Source organism: Cricetulus griseus, assembly GCF_003668045.3.
Source record: "Cricetulus griseus strain 17A/GY chromosome 1 unlocalized genomic scaffold, alternate assembly CriGri-PICRH-1.0 chr1_1, whole genome shotgun sequence".
Taxonomy (NCBI): Eukaryota; Metazoa; Chordata; class Mammalia; order Rodentia; family Cricetidae; genus Cricetulus; species Cricetulus griseus.
The window spans coordinates 152239931-152256011 of NW_023276807.1; the positions used below are offsets into that span (position 1 = coordinate 152239931).

At 34.9% G+C, this 16081-nt stretch overlaps 1 protein-coding gene across 4 annotated transcripts in view; it reads left to right on the forward strand.

The window, feature by feature from the left end:
* LOC100772229 (UDP-glucuronosyltransferase 2B17-like) overlaps positions 1-14182 on the forward strand; it is a 33701-nt gene extending 19519 nt beyond the window's left edge. For 2 of the 4 annotated variants that reach the window (XM_035453260.1, XM_035453262.1), the window contains exons 5-6: positions 11125-11344; positions 13915-14182. In XM_035453260.1, the coding sequence (XP_035309151.1) occupies positions 11125-11344; positions 13915-14182 (488 nt within the window). Of the gene's footprint in view, positions 1-2214; positions 2495-11124; positions 11345-13914 lie in introns of those variants that run through there. The other 2 variants (XM_027391615.2, XM_035453261.1) reach the window with 1 other exon arrangement.
* The last annotated feature ends 1899 nt before the right edge of the window (positions 14183-16081 follow it).

Consider the following 16081-nt stretch of genomic DNA (forward strand, 5'->3'; position numbering starts at 1 on the left):
AGGTCATCTTTGTCTTTTAGATGGAGCACCATCAGTCCAGATGAGAAAAGATAATTAACTATATATGTATATTTATATTTGGAATTACATGTGTTATGGGGGATTTGGATAAATTGTTAATATTACAATATTTATGGCTTTTTCTGACATCCATATTGTTACTTTATTATTTTCTGTCCTTTGCTAATAACCTCCTCTCCCTTCCCTATGGAGCCTTCCCTCTTCCCATTTCCCCATCAGATACGTTTCATGCCAAATTTTAAGAAAATGTAATATGCATACTAAGAGATGGAGATTATTTAATGAGAAGAAATATCTCTCATTTTGCTTTTAAATAGTCAGACAGTAAATTACCATTATTAAAGTTGCTATTTCTTTTTTTTTTTTTTTTTGGTCTTTCGAGACAGTGTTTCTCTGTGTAGCTTTGGAGCCTATTCTAGCACTCGCCCTGGAGACCAGCCTGGGCTCGATCTCACAGAGATCTGCCTGCCTCTGCCTCCTGAGTGCTGGGATTAAAGTTGTACACCACCAATGCCAGGCTACAATTGCTACTTCTGCTACATCAAACTGACAAGAGGGTTGATGACTCATTTCTCTATGTTACCCTTCTTCTTTATATACTCATCAATAATTATTTTAGTATTAGAATCAAAGGCAGCTACAACACTTCAGTGTGGAATTTTACAGCTCTCACTTCTAAAATTACAATGATATCAAAAAGTGAATATCAACAATCACAGCAAAAGTTAAGCTTGAAAGATGACTCAGTGGGTAAGTTAAGGTCTACTCTAGCAGAGGACAACACCCATGTCAAGTGATTACCAACATCTGTAACTTTAACTCCAGCAGATCTCATAATACAGACAGACAGACAGACGGACACACACACACACACACACACACACACACACACACACACACACACACACACACATATATATATATATATATATATATATATATATATATATATGTACCCAAATTTTATTGTGAATCTACTTTACAATAAGAATAAGCAATAAAAATTCCCAGTACAGTCATAGAGAAGAAAGTTACATTTCCTATCAATTTCATTGACTAGGTGATAACTTACATGAAAATGTATGAAAGCAATGGGAAACAGCTATTATAGCTAATTAACAAGAACCAGGACAGTTTTGTAATTATAACCACTACTCATTGATAGCATTCTTTAGAAATATCATTTCAATGTTTATAAGCTTTACACAGATATGTATCACAATGGAGACTAGAGAGGGATTTTCTTTCTACTTATACATCCTGACACTAGTATATGCTTTGACAACAAAGTTTATTAATAATTGCTTATGGGTAAATGAAGTTTTATCTACTCAAATAATATCTCATTTTGATATTTTGTATTTAGGATTAGCTGTCTCCAAATTCTACTTTAGGAATTTTTGGTCTTCTCATTTTTCTTTTTAGATGCTTATTCTTTTTTTAGAGAATACTTTATTAGTTTTTGTAATCAAACCCACATAGATAAGACCTAACATATTTAATACAGTGCATTACCCCTGTACAAATGGAAAAAATTAAGTTCAACATTTCTAGACCAATACGGCTGTTAATTTCTGTACAATGGCAACTCAACATGGTAAACTGGGATACTTTTTTCCAAAGTTGACAGCACAGCTAAAGTTTCCAAAAATTCAAATTATATATATATATATATATATATATATATATATATATATACCAATAATAATAGCAGTATGTTCTGCATCAATAGCAGCAACAGCTTTCCAGGTTCTGCAGTCATTTGAACAAAATTGTAGACACATCCAGCACACTCCATTTAAAAAAAAAAACAAACAAAAAATGTAAAAAACAAAATCCCAGAAAACAGCACAGTTCTGTTACTCTTGTGGTACTTGCCACCATTTTTTTTAAATTAGCATCTCAGTCATCATCTGGAAGGAAACCATTCTGAGCAACATCATTAAAAACAGCTCTGATAAAGCACAGTCACTACTATGTATTATAAAGCAGGTCCACATATGAGTGAGTACATTATTCTTGCATGCTATAGGAGCTCAGATATACCTCTGAAGATCTTCATATTCATGAACATAAAATATAATTCATTTTCCTCATATGTTTGTGTAATTTTCTTTACTATCTACACAAGAAAATTACACATGTGCATATTTATTCATTATATAAGCTGATATCCCATTTTACTTCTTTCAGCTATAAAGAGAATGCAATGTGGTTATCAACCATTCACAATGACCAGCCCATGAAGCCTCTGGACAGAGCCGTCTTCTGGATTGAGTTTGTCATGAGACACAAAGGGGCCAAGCACCTGAGGCCACTTGCATACAACCTCACCTGGTACCAGTACTACTCTCTGGATGTGATTGGATTCCTACTGGCCTGGGTGGCAGTCATAACTTTTCTTGTCATAAAATCCTGCTTATTCATTTATCAAAAGTTTGTAAAGACAGGAAAGAAAATGAAGAATGAGTAGAGCTCTTTGACAATGTACTACATGAACTAAATTTCAGCATCATTTTAATTAATGATCTGCCTTCTAAATATTCACTGATTACTTGATCAAGGAACACCTTCCTTGGATAGAGGAAAGGGAAGAGAGATAATGGAATTATATTATAATCCCAAATAAAAAACATGATAGAAAGAAAAGGGATGAGCAAACTGTAAGGAATAATTTAGTAAGCAGAGTTCCTCCGCAGTATCTGCCTCAGGGCTGTCTCCTGATTCCTGCCTTTAACTCCTCACCTACTTTTCCTCAGTGAAGTGCAGAGAGCCATGATGTAAAATAAACCCTCACCTTCATCAATTAACAGTGAAAATTTTTGAAAAACTCAAACAAAGGAGGGCCCTGGACCTGGGTAGGGCAGGCACCACCATGATGAGCAAATATGTGGTGGAGAAATTAAGAGTAAAAGCAAAAGGTAAAATCAAAGCAAGCCACAAAGTCTATTACAGTACCAAAGTACAGATTAGTATGGTTAGAAAACCATAAGATAGTGTGTCATATAACTACAAACTCTGACCATTATAATGAAGTTAAGTATGTTATAAATGATGAAAGTGTTTTCCTTTAACATTGGACATTACATTTTAACATAGATTTTGAAACTAAACAAAGTATTAGGCTGCTATGTCAAGAGCTAACTTCTTGACATATGCCAGGACTGGTTTCCTTTTTTTACATAAGGTTATCCATATGTAAATTTTGTGATTTCTGAGAGTTTATATCATGTCATCTCTATTACTAGTGTAAATAAATGGTTAAGACTGCTGCCCTCTTTGAGTTAAGAGAAAATTCTACAAACTTATTCATTATTAAAATGAGGAATTTAATTTTAAAATAGTGCCTCTTTTTCTTTAAATATATATATATTGTTCTTTAAACATATATATATATATATATATATGTATATATATTGTTTTCTTTATATGTCTTCCTGTATGTCTTTCTTTCTTTACACCAAATAAAATATGACCCAAAATTCCCAGTCTAATGCTATACCTCTATTGGGGCATCTTCTGAGTCTAACATCTGATCAGTTTTGACAGGTGTACCATAAATATTATTGACATTGGAGATGATTTTATGTAATTTACATAAAATCAGCTCAACCAAAATTTGGGGGACATTGACCAAAAATCAAAAGAGTAGAAGTGACTCTTTTGAAGTTAAGGAAATGTCTAATACATAGGACTTCTTATAGCCTTCCATATCTGATGGCCATATTCTCATTACTTGGGATTTGGACTGGTGAGTTATATATACAGATTGGAACTCATGGAAAATAGCTATGGTTATGTCTCAGACTATTGGCATATATAGTCATGCTCTGCTAACAGATCGTCTACTTACCATGACATATTATGAATTATCAGGAAACATGGGCCAGGACAAAATATTGCCTAAAATATATGGCAAATTTTTGAACCATCTCTCCAATATCATTAGCAAAACTGTAATCCAAAAAACTGTTGGCTAACTAGAATTAATACTCATCTTCTTCCTTAATAGGAAGAAGTTTTATTGCTTTGTTAAAAGATTTTAGGTATGATGTAGAAAGAACCCAGGAAGGGTATTTCTTTGGGTAGATTTATATTAGTGCTTTGTCTATAAAAAATGAAAAATTTTAAGCAAAATTTAAATAATGACTAATACTGGGAGAATTATTCATATCTTCAAATTTTCACTGCTTTCCTTGTATACAGACTTGGGTTAATACAGTAATAGGTTTTATAAGCATACAATCGCAACACACACACACAGCTTATTCAGAAGAGACAATGACATTATTATTTGTGGGGATAAAATGAAATCCTGAGTGAATGTGTGTTATTGACATGAGAATATCACAGCACCAAGAAATGTATCTAATGCAAAAATTGCACCCGGAAGTAAAACTAGTCTTGTAATAAGTCTCAGAATAGGTGTGTAGGAACTGATTTTCATCAGGAATATGGAGGGATTAGATCTGAATGCCAGAAGTAGAGCTTAATACGCTACAGGGCTGTTGTAGAAGGAATCAGGAAGAATGTAACATATGGAAAATGTAAACAACTGAGGTTTGACTCATGAAAAATCAGAAAGGAAGGAAGACTCTATGGGTAGCTGGATTATAGGTCATTTAAGTTATGTTTTGGAAAAGAATCTGGCTGCATTCTGTGCTGTCCTGGGAAGCTGATTGAGACAAATTAAAAAGTTTAAGGTTGATTTTTTGGCAGGAGAAATTTAAAACAAACTGCACCTAGGATGTGGTATGACTCCTGCTCACTGCTTTAATTCAGATCTGCACTGAGATATAGCAGATAGTTATGATAATTGGGAAAATTGTCAAGAAAAGGAATATGAAAATATTTAAGTTGCCAACGAGAAGGATACTGAAAAGGCAACTATAATTGCCGAAGAAGTTAGCACCATTAGAAAGAAACCATGTGCCTTGTACTAGTCCAACTTGAAAAAGTGCTTTGAAGGCTTAACTCACCCATTGAAAGCTCTATCTCATGAAATCTCAAAGCAATTAGAAAAGAAAGAGCCCAAATTAAGACTACTACACAAGGCATTCATTCTCAGAAACTAAATCCCAGAAATTGATTCAGTTAGGGTTAACACATCTCCTGATACAACCATATTTATCTTGCCTCAAAAATTGGAAGCATTTTTCACATAGTGGTGGTTTTACAGACATGAAAGATGCAACACCAAGATGATCATAAAGGCCTCTTCTGGATTTACTGGTCTCAGACAGGATGTGAGTAGTAGCATATGAGCCTATGCTAGGATGTCCTGTTGGCTATTGCATAATGCTATTAAGGTGAAGCCTAAGTGAGAATGGAGAAAATAGGCTCTTGGAAATACCAGGACCATGGGTCATCCACTAATAAGACTTATATGTAAAGACTATAGTACAAATAACAGAAAGATCCCTTATTCACCATATTCAATCTCTCCACCCAGCCAGGTCATGCATATCTTGTGCTGTAATCTATCTCTAGACTCTACTAAATCCTTCCTTAATGCACTACGAATCTAACCTGGGTTCCACATCCAGTGCTCTGGACATGTCTAGACAGCCCTGCTTGCCATATTCTCATTCTCCAGCCTCCACCCCAGACCCACATGACCCATCTCCAACATCCAACTGCCACTTCCAACCCCTTAGCCCAGTCTGTGTCCACACACTTTCTCTTGCAGTATATCTGGGTGAGTATGCCTGACTATTCTTTCAACCCGATCCCTCCTAAAAATCCAGATCTACCCTAAAACTCCAGACATGGATCTGAAGACAAATTTTAAACAGCACTAAACCTTCTATGTCCACGGGACTTCATTCTATGTATGAGCTATTTCCAATACTCATGCCCAACTCAGACTTACATACTGTAGTCTATCAAAGCCTCTGTGGCCAAATTAAACACAGAACTTACAAAAGTCCATATGCCCAGCTCATATAATAAAATACAAACAATATGAAAGGCCAAGGCTGTATTCCCTCAAAAAAACCGGCGACTCCTATAGAAATATAGAAATGTTCTCCCATGAGACTTATATAGATACCATACAGAATTTAAAATAACCTTCACAACCAGCATGAAAGAATTCAAGGAGTTTAATGGAAACCAAAGAAATAACTCAATGATCAGCTCAATGAAATTAAATAGAAGAAACTTCTTATGGTACCCAAGAAATCACAAACAGAAGGCTTAGGGATGCCATGAATACAATGTAGGATTTGAAATCAGAATTAAATAAAAAGATATAAACAGTAAAAAGAACTCAAACCAAAATGAAGTTGAAATTGAGAAGTTTAATAACCTAATTAGAAAATTGAAAGGAAAAATGCTGGCAAGTATACTGATTCAGGCAAAAAATATTTACTTAAATATAAATTAGAGGTTCTAGACAAAATAAGCAGAGAATATGAATGTATAAAAATCACAGGAAAGGTACATGTAGGAAATGTGGGATGCTATAAAAAGATCAACATTTTGATTTATAGGAATAGCTAATGGAGAAGAATCCCCGAGTAATGACACAGATAAAATTTTCAACAAAGTGATAGAAGAAAATTTCCCCTAAAAAAAGGCAAAACCATATAGATCCAAAAAGAACACAGAGCACCAAATAGGTAAGATCAGGGAGAAAAAAGCTGCTCACAGTATTGCACATAAAACAATTAGTATCTAGTTATACAGAAGTACTGGAAGCTGAAATACAAAAAAAAAATTCCACAATTAACCATGAAAACATTACTGCTATAAACATACATTCACCAAATTCTGGTGCCAATTTTATTAAAAAATATACCTGGACAAAAATTCATCAGAAGAACATTAGAACTAAATGACATCACACATTATCTGGGACTCTGATCTATCTACAGAATATTTCCCAACCACAAAAGAACATACATTCAACTACACCTCTTGGAAGCTTCTCCAAAATACACATTGAGACACAAAACAAATATTATCAAATTCAGAAAGAATAATAATTCTTTGTATCTTATCTGAAAGATAGGGAGAGAAGAGGGTTAAAAAAGTAAGAATCTCTTTACCTAAAGTCATACATAATTCATATAAGACTATGTATATAAATATACATACACAGTTTAAATGAAATTTTCCAGCCTGGATTGAAAAGACTTTTAAAAGGGCCATAGACAAAAAAACCCTAATAATATGCATGAGAAATTACCTTTTGAGTTGGAAGATAAGTTCCTATTGCCCATGACACCATGCACTTCAGACAAAAGACCCATAGATGCTGAGCTAAATATGACCTGAAAGTCTCCTTCCTGAAGACTAGATTTCCTGGAAGCAGTATATGTTGTGCAAGGGAGAGGGAAGACACCAGCAGCCTTGTGTACCTATGATGTCTATCAACTATAACAATAACCACCATGGCATAATAAACCCAAGAGTGCAATAATGACACTCCTATACTAGTAGTAACCAAAAGCTCTCTAATTGAACTTAAGAACCACTCAAAAAGAGGGAAATCATGCCTGGTACTGGAAACCTAGTTAACTGTCTGGAGCTGATGACTTCATTGATCTTTGAGAAAAACTTACAGTGAGCTTTGCTAAATCATCATAATTCATAGCTGCATTCTAAATATTTATTCTTATTCCCACATATAAGCTTAGTGTTCACCTCTCATTAAAAAGAAAAAAAGAAGCTTCTATTTGCAACAGACAGAAGCCATACAGAAAACCACAACCAAACAAAATATGGAGCACACATGACTGTCTGTTGCCCAGCTCAAACTGACAAATCTACAACATAACATCTACTCCTAAGGCTCAGGGAAAATAATGGAAAGGGAGAAGAAAATTGTAAGAGTCAGAGAAACAGGAAGTCTTCTGGGAGATTGTGTCTTCTAGAAATGTTAATGAAGCTACATGCATGATGTCTCATCAACAAGGCTGACTAAACATGACCTGAACAAGGAGTAGATAGTAGATAACTACAAGTAGTAGTTAGCACTAAAGGAAGAAAATTACATAGGACCTCAACCCTAGAGAAGACACAGACAACTAAGAAATACTCAGAGTAAGAGGAATATTCTTCCCTAAGGAACAGTGCCCATATTGGTTTTCCAATTCCAAGTAAAATGACCTGAAAGCATCTACATAAAAGCAACATTATATGGAATCGGCAGGTTATATGTGTATATGAATATATATATATATATATATATAATATATATATATATATAATGTCTTTTGTGTGAGAGAGAGAGAGAATGTGTTGAAAGAAAAGAAAGGAGAAATGTTTTAATTATATTTTAATTTTGAAAAGTAAAACTAAGAATATATCAGTGCTATTGGAGAGGGTTTGTATGTTGCAGATGATCAGATAGGGGAGACTCTACCCAGTCTTGTCAGAGCCCATATGACTACAACACAAGCCAAATTGCAAGACATGATGCTACAGAAATGCTGTTTTCCTTGCTAAGTGTAAATCTTGCTTGGGCCTGATCATTCCTTGCCATACTCCCATTTTTCCCCTTTGAAATGGTGATGTTTAATGGTATGTACTCACTCATATATGGATTGTATACATGGAGCAAAGGATTACCAGCCTATAATCCACAACCCCAGAGAATCCAGGAAACAATGACTACCCTAAGAGAGACACACATGGTCCCCTAGAGAAGGGTCAAGATCTCCTGAGCAAATTGGGAGCATGGGATGATAGAGGAGGGAGGTGAAAGAAAGGGAAGGGAGGAGGAGAACATGAAGGATCAGGAAGAAAGATTCAAGGGAAGAATACAGAAGGAGAGCAAGAAAAGAGAAGCCTTAATAGAGAGAGCCATTATTGGTTTAAAGAGAAATCTGGCATTAAACCATTTCTGGTTTATAAAGGGAAATGTCAAGGGATCCACAAGAATGATACCAACTGAGATTCTAATCAGTAGTAGAGAGGCTGTTAGCAGAAGCAGAGATCCACAGCTAAGTACTGAGTCAAACCCCTAGAATCCAGTTGTAGAAAGGAAGACATGGCGAGCAAAGGGTCAAGACAATCTGAGAAAATCCACAGAAACAGCTGACCTGAGCAAGTGGGAGCATATGGACCCCAGTCAGACAGCTGGTAAGACAGCTTGGGACTGAATCAGGCTCCCTAAACATGGGTGTCAGTTAGGAGGCCAGGGTACTCTATGGGGCCTCTGGCAGTGGAACCAGTATTTATCTCTAGTACACGGACTTTGGGAGCCCATTCCCTACGGAGGGGTTCTCTCTCAGCCTAGATACACAGGAGAGGACCTAGGCCCTGCCCCAAATGATGTGACAGACTTTGATGAACCCCCATGAGAGGCCTCACCTTTCCTGGGGAGTAGACGGGAGGTGGGATAAGGGGTTGGTGGGGGGCATGGGAGGATGGGAAGGAGAAGGAACTGGTGTTGGTATGTAAAATAAGATTGTTTTAATTTAAATAAAAAATTCTTTCTTTATAAAAAAAGAAGAAAATGATAATGGTTTTTATGTGGCATTGTTTGGCTGGACTTTGTAACGTGGCTTTGATTTTATACAAGCTCACAGTAAAATGATTGTTTCAAATATCAGGAGACATTTTGGACTATGGTCTTTTAAACATTGCTGGAACTGTTAAACATGGCAGATATTCAAAGTCTGAATGAGTGCATTTTAGTTTCTAAATTGATCATGAACCTATGGTACCAAATAAAGGAGTAAACTCTTTTCTTGGAAGTAACATGTTAGAATTTCAAGTTAGTGGGAAGAAGACACACATACAATAGAAAATACTGACTATTTGGCAGGATCTAAAGTAACTTAGTACTCAAGCTTCTAGACACTTCCTAGATTAGAATAATTGAGGTAGGAAGACTGTTGCTTAACTTTGTCTCTTAAAAGATTTTTTACATACCAAACTAAGAATTTTTAAATTTAAATAGAAATTAATATAAAATTTTGTTTTTGTTCACAGACCAATTCTTGTATGGGCTTATTGCAGGCAGTTATAGCTACTGGGAGGTAATGGCTACCTAGGCTGTGAAGCAACTCCATAGCCTTCCTCCCTATGTATATGGTCACAATATTTGTATTTCCTCTTCTGTGCTGTTCCTTCACCCATAGATATGGTTATACAAATGCCGTGTCTTGAGCCAAGCATTCAGCTGCCACTCATTCTCAGTATATTGGGCACTAATGCTTCTCTGCACTCATAGCTGTTCATTGAAAAGAGGGGCTTCTCTGACTAAGGCCGAGAGAAACATTTGTCCATGGGTATAATCTTTGAGAGCAGGAAGCGGGCATTGTTTGCTATAAGGAGCAGAATGGGGGGCATGAAGAGGAGTAAGTTTTTTCTTCTCTTGTGGAGCTTGATATATGCTAAGTGATAAATTTGAGCTTCATTCCTATGTAGTAAGCTTTTTTGTCAGCAGCCATCCTGAAATAACATTACAGAAACTTGTTAATTATGAAAGCTTGGCCTTTAGCTTAGGCTTGTCTCAAGTAACTCTTAGAACTTAAATTAATGCATTTATATTAATTTATGTTTTTCACTTGGTGTTACGCTTCTCCCAACTTGTACTTCCTGTTTCTTCTCTGTGTCTCCTGGCTTCTCCCCTGTACATATGAGTATGTATGTACTAATAAGCAAGCCTACAGAACAATGTTTCCATATTAATTCCTCAGGTACATTTGGTTTCATTTGTTACCCTGGCTAAGAGCATAATGTAAGGAAGAAACAAGAAAGAAGTGCATGGCACTAAGGACATATGGACTCTAACTCAATAAGTTATAACAAACACATGGTGTTCTTACATATTCATTTTTCCATCCTGTATGTATCCTATGTGTTCCATTGATAATCACTTCCCATTGTTCCGGTGTCATCACATGCCACATCTGTTATTCATCTAATTTTTCTTTAACTCCTGCCATCACATTTTAAAGAAAGCAGAAGGTGCAGCTCTTAAATGTGCACTTGGATGATTCTTGCTGTGAGATATTAAAGAAATTTAAATAATTTAATTTAACTTTGATATTAAAATAACCTACCACTTTGATCACTTGATTACAGATTTATACTTTTGTCTAAGAGTTGTGATTAGTATATGTTCTGTTGTTCTTCTGATCCTAGGTCATCCAAAAACTAAGGTTTTTGTAACTCATGGCGGAGCCAATGGCATCTATGAAGCAATCCATCATGGGATCCCCATGGTTGGCATCCCTTTATTTGCAGAACAGCATGATAACGTTGCTCACATGGTAGCCAAAGGAGCAGCTGTTTCACTAGACTTTCATACAATGACAAGTTCAGATTTGCTTAACGCACTGAAGGAAGTCATTAACAATCCTTTGTGAGTATAAACATATACACATTTATTTGTCTTGTATTAGAAACCAGGATTATGCACATGCATATTGAGCAAATATGCTATCACTGAGCTATGTCACTAGCTTATTTATTATAGATAATTTCTCAGTGGAAGTTCCAGGGAACAGCCATTAACCTAAATAGAGAAATAATATAGTTACAAAGAGCTGCATTAGACAGTGAGCAAATGTCAATGTGTTTTCTCATTATTTTGTTTTAACAGAGTCTGAGTTTAACTTGATACTCCTATTTCATCATAAAAAGCTCTGGAATAAAAAAAATATTTGCCAACACCCTAGATTAAAGTACTTTGCAGTTGTTTTACTAAAAAATCATAGGTTTAATTTTACAGTAAATGCAGTTTATTTGCTAAAATACCTACTGCTAGTTGAAATTGTAATATAGTGATGCAAATGAACATAGCTACCATTTTTCTCTTACTTTAAAAAGATCTCTTCAATATAGCTTTTTGTTAAGCAGTAGATAAAAATAATCTCTAATTCCAATTCCATGTAATCTTACAAATTAGTATTTGCCAATATTTTGATTCTATTGCTGATCTATGGATAAAAACATGGAGCTTTTGATCTTTATCCAATTAATAGCATCAGAAAAAGAGGATTCTAGCGGGGCATTGGTGGTGCACACCTTTAATCCCAGTACTTGGGAGGCAGAGGCAGGTGGATCTCTGTGAATTCGAGGCCAGCCTGGTCTACAGAGAAAGTCCCAGGATAGGATCCAAAGCTACACAGAGAAACCCTATCTCAAAAAACAAAACAAAAAAGCAAAATATAGTTATAAATAGTGAATATCTTTAGATTTTAAGTTGTCATTGCCTTATTTCGAAGAATTATGTAATTTTTAAAAATTGCTTTGAATTTAATTGCCAAATAACTTACACAGTAATGATGTACTTTCCAAAATATTTGAGAGCATTAGATAAAATTATGCCTCATCAATATAGTATTTATTTTATCAACAATATTACACATGTATTCCATACATAAAACTTTGTTTAAAATTGTATTGGGAAAAAAAGAAAGAGAGAAAGAGAGAAAGGAAGAGAGAAAGAAAGAAGAAAGGAAGAAAGAAAGAATAAAAATTGTAGGTGGTGGCACACCCCTTTAATCCCAGCACTCAAGATGCAGAAGTAGGTGGAGCTCTGTGAGTTCGAAGCCAGCCTGATCTACAGAGCTTGTTTCAGGACAGCTACGCTTGCTACACAGAGAAACACAATCTTGAAGCTCCCCATTAAAAAGAGATAAAGTATATTGGTGGTCAAAGAACAACAGAAACATGTTAAAGAAAGTTAAGTCAATTTAAATAGATTTTAGTTATTCTAATAAGCACTTTGTGTAACACATTATCTTTTTACAGTTTTTGAAATATATTTTTCTTGATGATTAGATATAAAGCTCCTTGTATGAATACTTGTCTACATTTCTAATCCTTGATAGACATAATGATGGTATTAGATGAAACTGATTTCTTAAATAGACAATACATTTTGAAGGCTTACAGCACACACTAATTAATCTTTAGTAAACTGTACAATATCCTTATTATAGGCCTCATCATCTGTATAGCAAAAATATATTACTATTTCTGCCTTTGTCTAAAAAGCACTATCTTCTCTCTGTGTATTTTATGGCTGTCTTTCTCAAGTATATTATAAATAACAAGAAAGGAAGTTGCCTCTATTGCCACCGGTACCCTGTTATGATGCAGCATGTTAAGCTTTACACTTGAGGAGCAATGTCATAACTAGACCTCTTCCCCTATATCCTGGTCTATAATCATTTCATCACTACAATCAAATATCACTTCAATGCTTCAGTATAAAATATTGAGTAGTCTCAACATTGAAAAATCAAAGCATGTAAAAGAAAAGCATGAAAAATAATTTGCAAGAATTTACTCTAATTCTAGGTTACAGTAAGAATAATTCACAGTATTCCAAGAGTCAACAACATTTTCACACAAATAGAGAAAAATATAGCTTTTATTTCCATTTAACAGTTAACAACTAGAAGGAGAAATTTATGAAAAGTCTATGAAGCCAGTAAATGAACAATCACTGGACACCTATGTTTATAATCAATAAGTACTGATAATATAAATTTCTTATCAATCCCAACTCATTATCACCTATGGCCAGATATGGACCACAGTAAACATAGCATGCATTGGTTGCATCTCCAAAATATTCTACTATTCTGATATTTTAATACCACCTATACTTGTAATTGCTTTTTCAGTGAGGTTTTTCAAAATCTCAAAGGTTACCTCATTTTGATTTCATTTATTATGCTTTGGGATGTTATCTGTGGGTCAAAACTCTTGTTTTGAATACTTGTCTTTTCATAGCATTTCTCTTATATATTTAAATACTATGTGTTGAAGAAGTTTTAACTGGTATATTATCTAATGAGATTTTTACTGTGAACACATAATTTTCTTTATACTTTCATGTAGCCATGTTTATGATACACAGAAATTTATACCCATTTCACCTTCGTTCTGTAAGTTAATTCCCATTGTATCTTCCTTTAGTTATAAAAAGAATGTGATGTGGTTATCAACCATTCACCATGACCAGCCCATGAAGCCCCTGGACAGAGCCGCCTTCTGGATTGAGTTTGTCATGCGCCACAAAGGGGCTAAGCACCTGAAGCCACTTGCCTATAACCTCACCTGGTACCAGTATCACTCTCTGGATGTGATTGGATTCCTACTGGCTTGTGTGGCAGCCATAGCTTTCTTCACTATAAAATGCTGCTTGTTTGTTTACCGATTCTTTGTAAAAAAAGGGAAAGAATAAAACAGAATAGGGCTCTTAAAGAACGAAGAAGTCTATCCTATTCAAATCTAGCACTGTGTATCAAGTGCATCTTGTTTTAAAAGATATAGGTCTACTTGACTTGTCTATATTTTTTACTCCTTAAAATTGAAAAATTAACCATTAATATATATTTCCTCATATAACTAATTTTGTGCTGATGTATCAATACAATAATCCTGAGAACAATGATAATCATTGAAACACCATCTCATTTATGGAAAAACAATAGGAAGACTGAAGTTTTTATTATGAATTTTTCAGAGCTATAATTTTTAAAATAAAATGGAATGAAATGAACTATCAGTGTCTGTCAAAAAATTATCTACTTAAAAAGTGACAAGGCAGATTTTATTCAAAATACCAAAGTAGAGGAAAGAGGCTTCAGGGTACAATAAACCCAACTCTATCAAAAAAAAGATGGAGCTTTTATAGACACAAATATATCGAGTAGTTGGATGGATAAACTGGTACAGGCATGGGTTGCACAAGCCTGACTGCCTGAGCTCAAGACCCAGAACAACAGATTGTGGAAGGAGAAAATAAATTATCACAGAATTGTCCTGTGCCTTGAGCCTGCGTCTCTACACACACATATCCATACACCCATAAACATACACATACACACTCATACACCACAACAACAACAACAACCAACAACAACAATAATATAACAAATACAAAGTGAAATTTAAAAAAAAAACACTAAAACATGAAAAGAGGGGAATAAGGAAATAGTAATTAAAAAGGAGTCCTATAGTTAGAGAATTACAAAAGTACATGGAAAAATTACCTGAATGCCCTGGCAAGAGGGAAAAGCAATGTATAATTCACAGTTTCACATAAACACAGATGCATGGATATAAAAGTTGAAAGTTAAATCATCTTTAAAGATAGAATATAACTGGAATCCAGGATAATTTGATCTAGGTGAATTGTTAACCAAGTCCTATGTGCTACATGAGCATAGAAATATATCTTTCTTAAATACAAAATACTTTGTGTTCTAGACCTTTCAGTTGTGCTGTTAACTCTCTAGTATGACTATTCTCCAGTTTCTTTATGTGGGCCCTTAGTACTATGAACTTTCCTCTTAGCACGGCTTTCAAAGTGCCACATAAGTGTGGGAAGATTGTGTCCCCATCCTCATTGAATTCTAGGAAATCTTTAATTTTTTTTATTTCTTCTTCTTCATCATCATCCCAGAAATGGTGCAACTGGGCATTATTCAGTTTCCATGAGTTTGTAGATTTTCTGCAATTTGTGTTCTTGTTGAATTCTAACTTTAAAGCATGATGGTCTGATAAGATACAGGGGGTTATTTTAATTTTTTGTACCTGTTGAGGTTTTCTATGTTTCCAAGCATGTGGTCAATTTTAGAGAAGGTCCCATGTTGCACTGAGAAGAAGGTATATTCTTTTGTGTTTGGATGCAATGTTCTATGAATGTGTGTTAGCCCAATTGGGCCATAACTTTTGTTAGCAACTCCCATGTTCTTGGATGGGTAGGAACAACATAGTAAATATGCCAATCATGCCAAAAGCAATCAACAGATTCAGTGCAATCCCCATCAAAATGTCAGAACAATTCTTCACAGACTTTGAAAGAACAATCCTCAACATTATATGGAAAAAAAAAGACCCAGGATAAATAAAACTTGCCCTGTCCAATAAAGGAACACCCAGAGGCATCAACATCCCTGACTTCAAGCTCTGTTTATAGAGTTATAGTCCTGAAAACAGTTTGGTATTGGCACAAAAATAGACAGGTAGAACAATTGAAAGAGTTGAAATACTGATATTATCCCACACACCTACAAACACCTCATTTTTGACAAAGAAGATAAAGTTATACAATGGAATAAAGGAACATCTTCAACAA